Source organism: Onychostoma macrolepis, chromosome 21, assembly GCF_012432095.1.
Source record: "Onychostoma macrolepis isolate SWU-2019 chromosome 21, ASM1243209v1, whole genome shotgun sequence".
NCBI lineage: Eukaryota > Metazoa > Chordata > Actinopteri > Cypriniformes > Cyprinidae > Onychostoma > Onychostoma macrolepis.
The window spans coordinates 15,516,578-15,530,488 of NC_081175.1; the positions used below are offsets into that span (position 1 = coordinate 15,516,578).

The 13,911-nt window shown below is 36.7% G+C and overlaps 2 protein-coding genes across 2 annotated transcripts; one reads left to right on the forward strand and one right to left on the reverse strand.

Moving 5' to 3' along the window:
- Positions 1–419: 419 nt before the first annotated feature.
- Positions 420–3,079, forward strand: ccdc90b (coiled-coil domain containing 90B). The gene is made up of 9 exons (XM_058759332.1): positions 420–877; positions 946–1,065; positions 1,329–1,432; positions 1,516–1,617; positions 1,794–1,835; positions 1,947–2,018; positions 2,102–2,155; positions 2,322–2,436; positions 2,671–3,079. Exons 1-9 carry the CDS (start codon positions 781–783, stop codon positions 2,724–2,726), a joined length of 762 nt encoding a protein of 253 aa, XP_058615315.1. The 5' UTR covers positions 420–780; the 3' UTR covers positions 2,727–3,079.
- Positions 3,080–5,126: 2,047 nt separating this feature from the next.
- Positions 5,127–13,839, reverse strand: pcf11 (PCF11 cleavage and polyadenylation factor subunit). Its single transcript, XM_058757293.1, has 16 exons — positions 13,462–13,839; positions 11,387–11,512; positions 10,955–11,137; positions 10,686–10,847; positions 9,450–10,453; positions 9,167–9,350; positions 8,837–9,074; positions 7,301–8,658; positions 7,147–7,198; positions 6,882–6,998; positions 6,664–6,778; positions 6,353–6,536; positions 6,079–6,234; positions 5,898–5,990; positions 5,780–5,815; positions 5,127–5,603 (listed from the first exon to the last, which is right to left on the reverse strand). Exons 1-16 carry the CDS (start codon positions 13,627–13,629, stop codon positions 5,391–5,393), a joined length of 4,389 nt encoding a protein of 1,462 aa, XP_058613276.1. The 5' UTR covers positions 13,630–13,839; the 3' UTR covers positions 5,127–5,390.
- Positions 13,840–13,911: the final 72 nt, after the last annotated feature.

The following is a 13,911-nucleotide window of genomic DNA, read 5'->3' on the forward strand; positions in this document are numbered from 1 at the left end:
CAAATGTCAGGACGTTGTTTTGTATGTCGCATGAGATATCCTGTTTGTACACTAAAATGCATAATTTTTGAAATTTGAAAATTAAAAGGTTGGATGCTAATATACAATAAGAAATCCGCACCAGAAATCCATATAAATTGATGTTTTGAATGCTCATACAGGGATCACACACGACTGTGATTGGTCAAGCATACAAAAGCGCTGAAGTAAGTAACATATATCACGTGACTCTTCAGTAGCGCTCTGGAATGGATCATAATTAATTTACACTTAAATTATCGCAATAATTAACTTTAATAGAAATGTGTTTATTTAAAATACACAGTGAATAATTAAAAGTTGAAAAATATTCTTCAGAACCATCGTACCTGACAAATTCGGACAACATCCGGGCTACTAAGCCCCACTTGTTTCATGCTAACTGCCTTTCTAGTTGCTTATTCTATTTCTACCATCAAAAAGAAAAAAAAGAAAAAAACTCCACCTTCTTCACAATCTATCGAAACGTCTTCTAAAGTGTACCAAAACAGGAAACCACATATAGTAACCGAACAGAGATCTCAAGAGTTTTTAAGACAGTGCTAATCGATTTGACCCTGAAAGGTGTGTTGTTCTGTCCTGGAAAGACAGACAGACAGAGGAAGGGCAGACACAAGAGTTCGTCTTGGCTGTTGTTGAGCAGTTTACAAAAAGTATAGAAGCTAAATGCGCATGACAATTATTTCCCACATAAATAATCATATATTTGTTTAGTTTAGCCATATAACTTTCTATATAACAATGTCATGCTGGGGAATGTTTATACGGAGACAATACCAGTTCTCCTCGCTGTTAAAACGGCATCAACTCAACATCCAACCAATGTGTCATCAGAGAGGTAAGTGTTGTTCGACGATACAGTGCAGCTGCACATTTCAAGGGTTTACAGACGTATTTTTCTTTTAGGTTTCCGTAAAACGGCTGCTGTTAAGACATATGATGTGAGAAAAGTGGAGTTGACGCCTCTGGAGCAGAGGAAGCTCACGTTTGACTCCCATGCGCTCGTGAAAGAGCTGGAATCCAGCGGTATGTTTACTAGGTTTTAGGCTACTAGAACTGTGTGATAAGTACTTTGTATATAGGTTTCTAATAAGTATGGCCATTTTAATATTTATTTGTTAAAACGAATGACAATTTTACCCTTTGTTGTAGTTTTTATTTAATTTATTGTCTTATATTTAAGATTTCGAGACACAAATGGAAGCTTAATATAGACATTTTAAATTTACTAAATGCTTGTTTAGGTCTTGCCAAAAATTAAGCATTTTTTTTCTGCATATGTAATCCAGGCTTTGACAAGAGACAGGCAGACGTGATTGTCACAGCACTGGTGACCCTTACTACAGCCAATATGGACATTGTATACAGAGACATGGTCACTGGAGCCCATCAGGTATACAGCCAACAAAACTGCTGTCAGTAGAAATGACTAATAATAAACCCTATTGAATGACATGGTTTCTTCATCTGGTCTAGGAAATAGCTCTACAACAAATCATGGCTCACCTAGATGCTATCAGGAAAGACATGGTTATCCTGGAGAAGAGTGAATTTGCCAATTTACGCTCCGAAAATGCAGTAAGAATAAAGTTTAAACCTGTATTTCATCCTTTGTTTTTGGCTCTACAATCAGAACACACCAAATAAAGTAAAAACCTGTTTGTCCACAAAGTATTAATACTAATTTAACACATTGAAATGTGTCATAGACCGTTTTATTCAGTTCTTTACCTTCTCAATTATTTCACATGCAGAAAATGAAAACAGAGCTGGAGCAAATAAAGAACAGACTGCTGGTGAGTAGTCTTTTGTGTGAACTTTTGTGTGAATTTGAAAAATTATTTTGCACGGTACTATTGTTTCTGTTTAACATGCACTTTCTTTATCTTTTTATGTTTACATTGAAGGAAGAAAGCCAAAAAATCAGAGCAGATGCAAAGTTAGACATTAATTTGGAGCGAAGTAGAGTTACAGACATGGTATGTGTACATTACTCGTTAACATTTTGTGCAAGTTTGTATTATATATATATATATATATTTTTTTTTTTTTTTTATTCCAGTTTACAGAACAAGAGAAGAAACTTATGGAAGTTAGAACAGAGTTCCAAAAAATGGTAAGGTTTACAAATAGTTGTGATCACAGCATGTTTTAACAGCAACACAATCATTTGAATTATGATTACAAAAAAGCTTTTCTATTTGGTGTAATTACATAATGATTTTATTATCATAATTCATATAAAAATATAACATTATTACAGTCAAGTTCTTTTTTTTCAGAATGCAGATATAGAAGGTGAAGCCGTAGAAACCTCAAAGAAAATAGACATACAAGTTGCCTCTTTGAAAACCCTCCTGGAATCACTTAAGCTAGAGACAATTAGATATCTTGCAGGTATGTTCTCAAGATGCTTTTCAAACAGTTGACAGCTACTGTATCTCTACATATGTCTGATTAGCAGTGACTTGTTTGGAAGTCCTTCAGATAAGACATTGAATTTGATAACAGACAAAGATGAATGAATTAAGTGCTTTGTTAGTGACTCTTCAGTTTGTTGATGCAATTTCATTTTATGGGCACTAAGAACGTTAATTGAATCATCTGTGTTTTTATTATTTTGTTTCACAGCATGCATCTTCACCTGCTTGGCAATTGCGTTGGGATTCTATCGCTTCTGGAAATGAATCTCACAAAACAGGAGAGAATTAATGTCTGGAGTTTTTATCTTTAAATTTCTGCCTTTTGTTTTAATGATGCAGATGTATATATATTTTATTATATTTTTACATTTCAATATTAAATTTTTTTCATGTGAGCAACATAAATGTGTTCTTTAAGTTTCTTTAGATCTGAGGGGCCTAAATGTTTAACTAAGAAGGGCCAAAAATCAAACTTGTTTGAGGTCCGTGGGTCGAAAAGTAAATGTTGCATTATGTCCAAATATATTATATTAAAAAAATATATATATATATACTCTCTACATTTAAATACAATAATAATAAATAATGCAAAACAAAACTATAAATAAAATTGAAAATATTCTTTAATGGCATTTGTCTTTCCTTTTTTTTGTTGGTGTTATATGATATGGTGGGCTAAATCGGAGGTCATCATGGGCCAATTTTAGTTTGGGCATCTCTGCTTTAGACCAATATATTTAGCCTTTAGTATGACATGAATTCCATCAATTGTTTATTTTTTTAAAAATTGGCAATAAATGCAGTTTGGCCATATTTTTTTTACATCAACATTTTCAGTTTTTAAGTCTATATATTATTATCTATATATACCATTCATGCAAGTACAAAAGTTTCAATGAAAATGTTTTTGAAGTGTCAAAAGATTTTGTGAGCATATTTGAATTCATGAAGACAAATATTATCTGTCTATATATCTATCTATAGGAATTCAGGCAATGCCACTTTTTTCTGTTTTCTGTTGTATAAGGGTTATTCAACCTTATCCAAAGGCTTTTTCTGATATATTACAATCATTTCACTTAATATATTTAACCACAGGATAAACATTTTTTCCATGGTAGCACAAACATAAATCCTTGAATTATTGCTGTAATCATCAGGTTTTGGCCACAACACACCTAATACATACAGTCATGGCCAAAAATATAGGCACCTTTGGGAAATATGATCAAAGAAGGCTGTGAAAATTAATCTGCATTGTTAATCCTTTTGATATTTTATTTTAAAAATTCACAAAAATCTAACCTTTCATTGGATAATAAGAATTTAAAATGGGGGGAAATATCATTATGAAATAAATGTTTTTCTCTAATACACATTGGCCACAATTAACGGCACCCTTTTATTCAATACTTTTTGAAACCTCCATTTGCCAGTTTAACAGCTCTAAATGTTCTCCTATAATGCCTGATGAGGTTAGAGACACCTGACAAGAGATCAGAGACCATTCCTTCATCCAGAATCACTCCAGACCCTTTAGATTCTCAGGTCCATGTTAGTGCTTCTTCTCTTCAGTTCACCACTCATTTTCTATAGGGTTCAGGTCAGAGGACTGGAATGGCCAGCAGAAGCTTGGTTTTGTGCTCAGTGACCCATTTTTGTGTTGTTTTTGAGGTTTGTGTTTGGATTATTGTACAGTTGGAAGATCCAAACATGGCCCATTGTATGATTTCTAACAGAGTCAGTCACTTATTGATTTTTTTTTTGAATCAACAATCTCCTTCTTGAGGTTCCATGACAAGCCTGATCATATCACACTGGTTCTGGATTTTAGAGCTCCATTCATATCACTGTAGGATATCGTTGAAGAGAAGTCACATAGAAGTATGAACAGCTGTTTACCATGTTGGTTGGCCAAGGTTTTATTTTCTTCTAAAAATGTAATTTAAGACATTTTAGTTGAATGGTTTTAGACTATGGAAACGATGCTTAATTCTAAGACAATCTTATGTATTACATGTTTTACAAATATTAAAAAACAGATGAACTAAAAATGTGGTTGTTACTCATTTTATGGTACATGTTAGACATTTAAACAGACATGGGTTATAATAATCATAACCAAATAAATGAACAGAGAAGGTTCCATTAGCACTGAAACTTTATTTGGGATTATGCATAAAACTGACAACTTTAAATCGGTCAAAAAGCGCACAATAATCACTTTACACACGAGACACTATTTCTTCCTCAAAAATTTTTTTATTGAATATTCTGAATAAACCAAAATTGCTCTTTGAACCTCTGCAAAAAGAGAAAAAAACCCACCCTGATGTTTTTTTTTTTTTTTTCATTTTCAACTAAACATTACTCTGAATCAAATACAGTAGTAAACTGAAATAAATATTTACATATTGAGGTCAGGGAAATTGTCATTATGTCCATCAACTATTAATAATTTACAATCAGCCCCAATCCTGGATTTAGGGAATTATCAATAACTGAAAAGGGTTTTCCCTTGTTTTTGGAGGCAAAACAAAAAGTCATTCATAAATTAGCATTCAACCACCATTCACCATTCTCCAAAAGTCAGAACAAGTGTCTCATTGAGAGCCAAAACCAAAAACTAAATTCAAATTATTTTTTATCAATACTACACAAAGAATACCAAAAATATCTTTATTTATAAATTAAATTATACATATACATTTACCCCAAATGTACATCTTTCACAGTACATTTCATTGGGCATTCACATGGCAAAAAATACCTGAAATGTGCAGGCAAATACAAATACAAAAATGTATTTAAAGTGACTAGCTGAGGTCCCGGCCCCAGAGCTCTGCAATATAAAAATATCCTTCTTTACAAAAACACAAAAGACCAGCTAAAGTAACCACAAAAAGAGGTGGCTAAGGAGCAGCATAGTTAGAAAATAATTGCACTGGTTTGTGATTCTCCTTCTAACTTAACCTGAACCTCCTCTTTTACCGTTGGTGCATCCGTATCGTCCTCGGAGGGCTCTTCTTTAACACTGGAGCATGACACCTCATCACCCTGCTCTTGTTTTATGAAAGCTGTTAATGGGTTTTCTGTAAGCATTTTATTGGGGGAGGGTGTGCAGTCCACAAAGGAGGATGTCTACGGAAGAAGGGGAAGCGTTTTAATTGACTAAAGGAAAATTAAGATGGAAAGTTTTTTCTTCACAAAAGTCTTTACACAAAAGCAGAATAATAAATATAGCATGTTTCAGCCATGTGACTTCAATATGTAGATATGATGCATGATAAGATGCTATTATCCAAATCAACACTTACATTTTTGTAGTCTTCGTAACATGACGGATGATACGTCTAAAACAAAACAATTTAAGTGTTTTATTAAACACCAAAGCCACAACATTTGATCTCATCTTTTAATTAGTGGATCTCTTACCTTTTCATCGACTCTGATGGCATTCTTCAGGTGCCATTCTTCCTCTTCCTCCTCCCAGTACATCTCAAACTGCTCCTGGCAAATCTCACACAGCTGAGGAGAGAGAAATAAAGAAAGATTTAATTTTGCACAATTTTTATAATACTATGAATTATCACACAGTCTGTGTACATCCTCTAACCTCGTGAACAACGTCTGCAGCAGCCTTTACGCTCTGGAACTCTCTCTCTTTGGCTGCTTCCTGAGTTTTCTGCACAACCTCTTCATGAACTTTTTCAAAGAACTGACTCTTTGCCCTCTCCTCAAGATCAGCGATTTCCTCAAATTCAATCCAATCCTACAAAAAAAAAAAAAAGCACTTCATTTTAGGTTTTTAAAAGTCCATTTACGTTCACAGTGACAATATACAAAATTATATATAAAAAATAAAAGAAATAGGATCGTTTCCAGCTTACCGTCAGACTGTAGTACCACCGACGGTGTGTAACTTTCTTACTGATGTCCTTCTCTGAACGATTCTGCCTGTAGTGCCAGTCCAAATGATCTGCATACACATCCGTCTGAGATGCAGTAAAACGCATGCCACAGGAATAGCACTGTATTCCTGTATACAGTTTGGTGATAATGCTGTCGTGTCTCCTAAATTACACATATTTCACAAAACATCTGGTGTCATTAAGTCATTTTCACTGTCACACAATAATAAAAGTATTTCTGTCAGATTCACTTGTGTCTAACTTAGTATGTAGATACTATATGTACATACAGTTTCATGTCCTCCAAAACAAAGCCAGTCAGGTCTGGGACACTTTCGTCTTCCTCTTGTTCCTCCTCCTCTTCCTCTTCAGGCACAGATAAAGTCTGACTTGCTGAAGTAGAGTCTGAAATAGATTTTAAAATCTTTAATTAGGGAAACATTAGTCTGCAATTGATGCAATTTAATTGTCCAACGGTAAGAAATGAAATACGATACAGTGTGCATACCAGTCGTTGAGTCTGTTTGTGCAGGTTTTATTATTCCAGTGGATAGAAGTTTTGATAACAGATCGTTCACATCTATTTGCCTCAATGGCTCGGGCTCAGGCTGCTGAAACTGGGAACCTGAATCAATAATCAATAATTAACTTCTTATAATACAGGTCTAAAGTAGACGTCACAATCCAACCAAACAAATGTAGGCTGGTATGTTAACAGTAGTGTATAATTATGTTCCAGAATATACGAACAAATAAAATAAAGACATTCTTACCAGGCTGGAAAGATATTTGGTTTGGTGGCATGAAGGGTTGAGCTCCAATCATCTTAAAATTTACAAGACAAAAACTAAACTTTAATTTTCCAAGTTTAACAAAAAGAAAACTAACTTTCAAAAGTGAGTAACTCCTTGGGTAAGGAATACTTACAGGCTGAGGAACATTTCCAACACCTGGACCAAGGAATGGAGCAGGTCTAAATGAACCCTGGAAATCTGATGACGAAGGGCCTGTCACATTGAAGTTAGATGCTTGAGAAACATTTTGCTGCATGGGAAACTGTTGGGCTGGGCCACTATATGTGTTCATGGGTGTCATGTTGAAATTAGGTGGTGGTACAGTAGGGTTTATCACAGGAGCCTGACTTTGAGTTTGAGTGTACATTGCTGGCTCCTGTGGCCTCAGCTGGTTTGGAATGTTTGGACCACAGTATCTTGGAGGAACTTGTGGGTCAAATCTTGGCATGACAGGCGGTGCATCAAATCTTAAGGGTTCAGGCTGTACTGGGTTCTCAAAGTGCATCCCACCTGATGGACTATCAAATCTAGCTGCGCCCTGCTGATCATCATAAGTCATAATTCTAGCAGGGAACCGTGGTTCCTCGTATCCTTGTGGACCATGTTGCATGTGAGGATTATCGAACCTCTGTGGATTAACAAATCTGTTTTGGTGCATTGGTTGGTCATAATGAATTGGGGTTTGAGGGTCAAATCTCACTATGTTGTGAGGCTCTGTGTACCTCATTGGCCTGTGTGATACTGGTGGGTTGTTAAATCTCACAGGTCTTTCATGGGCTTTGGGAAATCTTTCAAATCGGTGAGGGGCATCAAAGCGATGTGCAGAAAACCTTACGGGTGGACCAGACCCATCAAATCCCCCTGTACTACCTTCATACCGAGGAGGAGGAGCATAAGGTCTTGGAGGACCATCTAATCTTGGCTCTCTCATGTGGCTAGGTGGCCCATCAAAGGGAGCTTGAGAACCCTTATATCTATCAAATCGTTGAGAAATATTTGGTCCATCATGCCGTGTCGGGTTCACCTGTGCAATAGATCCTTCTGAGGAGTGCGTTGGTGTATTCCCAGGTGATTCATCATGGTTTCGTCCGCTTCTTCCCTGTTCCAAGAAAAGATCTTTCATTGGAAGAACCTCTACATTTATAGGACCATCATCTGGACCTGTACCAGAGTGCACACTGTTGGGACTTTCAAAACGTGGGCTGATGTCTCCTGGTTGTTGATCCATTTCAACTGGAGATGATGACCGATCAAATGGCGGTCCCGTGGATTTTCCACAGGTCCCGTCTAAGTTGACTGGACTTGGTGAATTTCTGAATGTGGAACCTGTACATGATGGAGGCCTGTTGGTTCTTCTAGGATCTTCACGGTCAGGCTTTACGGCGTCACCAGACATTTTATGCACTACTGAGCTTTCACTGTATTGTTCGGTCATTTCATGCGGAGGCTGATAGAACAATTCATCCAAAGGTGACTGGCCCTCTTTTTGCACTGTTGAGATGGACAACAACTCAAGTTTAAACTATCTATAAAACACCAACATCATCAACAACCTAGGGTGTGTTTAAATATTACATGCAAATCAAATTGAAAAAAAAAAAAACCTTTAGGTAATATATAAAATGTGTTAAAACTCACATACAGTATTTACAAACAGGACAAGTCTCACCTGGACGCTGAAGCTGTGTTCTTCTCAACTTAGATTTATGCTCAAGATAGGAAAGCTCTGCATCAGAAATGGCTCCTTGTTGTTTCTTTTTTGACTGATATACTCCCTCATCACACGATTCATCCCAAGAGTCAGACCGCTGTCTTTCCTCTTGATACTGAAAAAGTTGGTTTATTTGATGGGCTACATTGAGGAATTCGTCACTGGATATTTCACCATCGGCATGTCTTTTGCTAGCCTAAAATGAAAAATGTCCAATTTAGCAATATTGTAAATTAATTATGTATTAGGAAAAATGTATTATAAAACTACAAAAAGATATTGACACACCTTTCTTAAAAGGTCCCGTTTACTTGCAGAATTAAGTGCTTCTGGTATTTGTATGTTGCTATCAACACTCAAGCGATGCTGTTTAGTTGTACGAGGTGTGGACGGTCTTTGATTAGTGTTCCAAGTCTTGTGTCTCTGGTTGCCTAGTCGTCCATGTGAGACATCTGAATCTGACTGTTTGGGACTGTAAAGGCAGTTTATTAATCTGAATGAGGTTACATGTTCAATAATAGAAAGAGAAATGATGTTTAAGTATTGACATTTAAAAGATGAAGCCACTTACTGTTTATTCTCTTCCCATCCACTCCTCCATCTCTTGCTATCTTTTGTGTCTTTATGCTCTGCAGGAGAAATTCTCAGCTGTGGTCCATCTTTCTGATCAGCAGCTCTATCATCAAGTGGCCTTTTTGATCGTCTTAGTTCTGGAGCACTTTTCTTGGCACTTCGTTCATCTCTAAGACTCAACTGTGGAAAAGCATCATCATTATGTGAATGTTTACTTATCCTAGCCTTTCCAGACTTGGGGGGTGGAGTGATACTCCTGGTTTTTCTCTTTGGAGATGATCGCCTCTCTTTTCTTTTGGGAGAATGCAACGGTGGGGAACGTGATCTTGACCGAGACCTTTTTCTAACATTTGCTTTGTTCACTTTAATTTCTTGTTTCAGAAATGTCTCAAGTCTTTCATGCTTGTTTAGAGAGCCATTTATAAGCTTGCCCCTGGTGCTGATGGACTTCTGAATATCCAAGTTTTTGACACCTTCATCCCTATCTTTCTTCTCTGAACTTCTTTTCTTCTCTCGGACATCTTCATCTTTTGAATCTGTTCTGTCATGCATCTGCTTATGTAACCTTGGGTCCTTTTTATTCACTTCAGCAGTTTTTGAATGCTCAGTCTCCATTCCTCTGGGTTTGACAAGGATACCTTTCCCAGATGGTGACACAGACTTAGATTTAGGCTTGTCCTCAACTGCAGAGCTATCCTTTTTTGGAATCCTCAACTTCTCCAACTTACTCTGTCTTTCAGCTGAGACTTGTCCTCTTTTTTCTGATGTAGTTGGAAAACTTGGTGTGATCTGACTCTCCTTCTTATGCATTACTTGTTCCTTTGCATTTACAGTTGTACCAAGTCTGTTTAATCTAGGATCTCTGGTTGCCATTTTTTCCGATGGAGCTGGAAGCCATGGTTTGGTCTGTGGAGCAGGAACTGTATGAGTGACTTGTGGTGAGATATTGAAACGTGCAGGAGCACCGACATGGTGGTTTGAAGAAACAGTAGGACTGGCAGCCTTGAGAATTAAAAAAAGGGAGCAATTTTTTGTTTTAGGCATATATCAAGCAGTATGAAGAATGTCGGTCAAACTGCATTAGACCAACTACAGCTCCTACACACGTCTGTTACATTTCACTTGTGCTCGGAACATCACAGAAATCTAGTTTTATACTTCTAAAAACTGAAAATATTAACATGCAGCGCTTTCTAGTTTGTCTTGTTATAAAGCACATGACTATTAAACTCACCAATTGAGCTTTTGTTTGTTCAAGTTCAAGCTCTATCTTCTTTTGCTGAAGTTCTAACAACTGCTTTTGCTTTGCAAGCAACTGTTGCCTTATCAATTGTTCTTGTGTCAAGCTCGGAGCTGGAGGTTGTGGTGCAGGAGGCTTCGGAGATGTTTCTTCAGTCTACGCAAAGAGAAAAGCACACATTTCAGATAAACCATAGCTGTACATTTCTTCCCACCTCTAGGAAAAGGCAAAAAAAATTTTTTTGTTACAACTCAAATGCTTACCGGTTTTAAAAATTTTGGGTTGACATGTATGCTGGCATTCACATTTGGTGGCAATGGTTTTATAGGCCAGGCAGGATCTATTGAGTTCACACGAACATCTAGTGCATATAGTTTCTTCAAGGGGAAAATTTCATCCCATGTGGAACGCAATTTGAAGAGACTTTTTCTAGTGGCCTCATCCACCTAAAGTGAAGCAAAAGAAAGGGGGGAAAGAATATCTGACTCCTCCGTTTATTCTCAAAGAACACTGACAAAACTACATAGATGAACAAAAATTTAACAAAAACAGAAAGTTATTACTATTAAGGTATGAAATAAACGATCAAGGTAAAGGAATGAATTAGCACAATGCAGTATTTTAAATGACGACAAAGAGCACATGACGTTCAATCAGAAGTAACACCATGGACACAATTTTAAAGAATTATGTACCTTCTCAAATACACAAATAAAGGAATTGACTAGGTTCTTAGCAAACACTTCAAGGTATTCCCCTCCAACATTCTTCACTATGGAATCCACTAAGTACAAAACTGGGAGCTTCTCACCAGCAGGTGCCTAAAGTGATAGAAAACTGACAAGTTTAGAGAACAACATGGGAGAAATGCACAACTACATAAAATTAGAGTTTGATTGTTGAGGTTATTAAATGGTTGAAATTGGATTAAAAATACTGGCACAGAAAACAAAAATCAAGCACTTAAGGTGAAGTCCATTGTTTGCAGATAAAAAAAAAATGGAAAAAGTTCCTCAAAAAGCAGATCCATCAAAAACCAGGGAAAAGTTTCTCAGATGCAGGAACAAAAAATATCCACGTCCCAGGTTTAAAAAAAAAAGGGGGTTTCAAAATTCTTCAATGTTCACTCTTCACTCAGTCCATCAAGAAAATAGTTTTGTTAGGTTGTCAGTACAATTCAGTGTCAGTTATCGGCATCTTTTTTTCTTTTTTATTTTAGCATGAAGCCCAAGTCCTTTAAAGTGGAAAAAAAATAAAAGGATTAAAGCTTTTTCACTTGTATTTTGTTTTTTGTACTTGACCAGGAATTCAACTCAGGGATCCATTTAAAATCAGGTTTAGATTTGATCTTCATATTGAGGGGGAAAAAAAATTAAACTTCTTGGTCTTTACATTTTACACAAGTCCATAAAAAGATTTTGACAAGTTGTAACCAACATGCCCCAGTGCAGAGAGAAGCACAGTTTTTGTAAAATCATGTAATTTTTTTTTTAAAGTAATTTTTATACATTCAGCTTTGTAATGTTATTACAACAGACACTGCACCAATGCAAATGTCTTTGTATTAAAGGGCACTTAGATTAGAATGAAATCAATATAGCAAACATTACCACAAAAAAATACACTGGGAAATAAAGACAAAAGGACATTTCACATAGTTTATTGTCACAGTTGTATACCATTTATTAACATTGCAGTAAAGAATGGAAAATTACTCAGCAATCTAACACCCCAAACCCTTTATTGGTTCAAGTACACAGAAATTTGAATGGCGCACATTTGTATTAAAAACTTTAAATTCAGGCGTGCTCGTTTTCAAAGAGCAGCCCAACACGACTATCCGAACTAATGCAAGATTTCAAAAAGGTTGCAAACATGAACAAGGATATGAAAAATTTCCACTAATTTCCCAATACTACCCATCCATCTATGTACATAGGCGGCAAACCACGTGTACCAGCTGGTGACATGACATAACTAACTTACAGCCACGAGTCTGCAAAAACTTATTCCTGATTAATTGTTGGTATTGGTTTGTCTTGGCACCCTATATTTCTAATCAATCCATATTTACAAAGTTGCTATGCAAAGTACACAATCAACTACACAACGACGACTCTGGTCGGCGAGCTGATTACATAACACGTAAATTTCGTATCTTTCCAAGCCATGGGTTCTTATGGGTAAATTATGATTCATAAAACCACATGCCATTAAATTCCATTAATAGGTATATATTGACATTGAACAATAAAACTTATCTACTGTAACATTGGCTTAAATTGATAAATCGAATCGGTATTAACAAAATAGCGACACTGTATGTGAAGCCACAGGGCTGTTATCACTATCCGATAAGCTTATTGACAAGGTAAAACATGGATTATTAACTTAAAGCCAAATGCGTCAACAGTAAGTCCGACTTTATGAGCAGCTGTGACCCAACAAGCAGGTAACGTTAAACACGCTGCTGCAACTGGCCTAATTTGGGAATGTGGAGTGGTGTGAGTTTTGCGAGCTACAAAAACAGTAGATTCTAATTGTTATTAAAAATACTGGCATATGATAGTCAACTCAATACTAGTTAACGACAATATAGCATCAAAACATGATTTACGTCGAATTATATACACAGCGGTTAGCGAACTGGTAGCGCTGCCGCCATGTTACAGGCCTCATGTCATGTCACAGAACTAACGTTAACTAGCCACACTCGAGCTAAAAGACGATGACTGAAACGAAACAAAAATAAATCTATTTTCATAAAAACCTTGGCAATTTGTGCTTCAATTATTGCGACGATATCCTTGGTGAACTGGATGTTTTCTTCGGCTAGAATGGTGAGCATGTTGATGTGCGGTTTGCTGTTGAAAGTCAGATCCTCCAGCGAGGACTGATACTCGCGGCAGGCGTCCTCCCTCGCGCCTTCGTCCGACATCTTTGAGCCGTTGAGTCGAAGGCTGTCGCCACACAATTTAAACTACTGTACAAACATTACTTGCAACACAGTCCTTCTTAAACATCTGTATTTCCTCTTGGTTTCCTCTGTATGTCGTGCCGTAACTCCTCGCTTCTTGCGTTTGAATAACGATATTTTCAGTTGAGATAAAGCGTTGCAAAATGTCCGTCGTACTTCAGCGGAGACTGCGCGTCATCTGAAGTGTTTTATAGTTGAACGCGCGTCACTGCTTCCCGATTGGCTGCGCTGAAACGCTCGCGT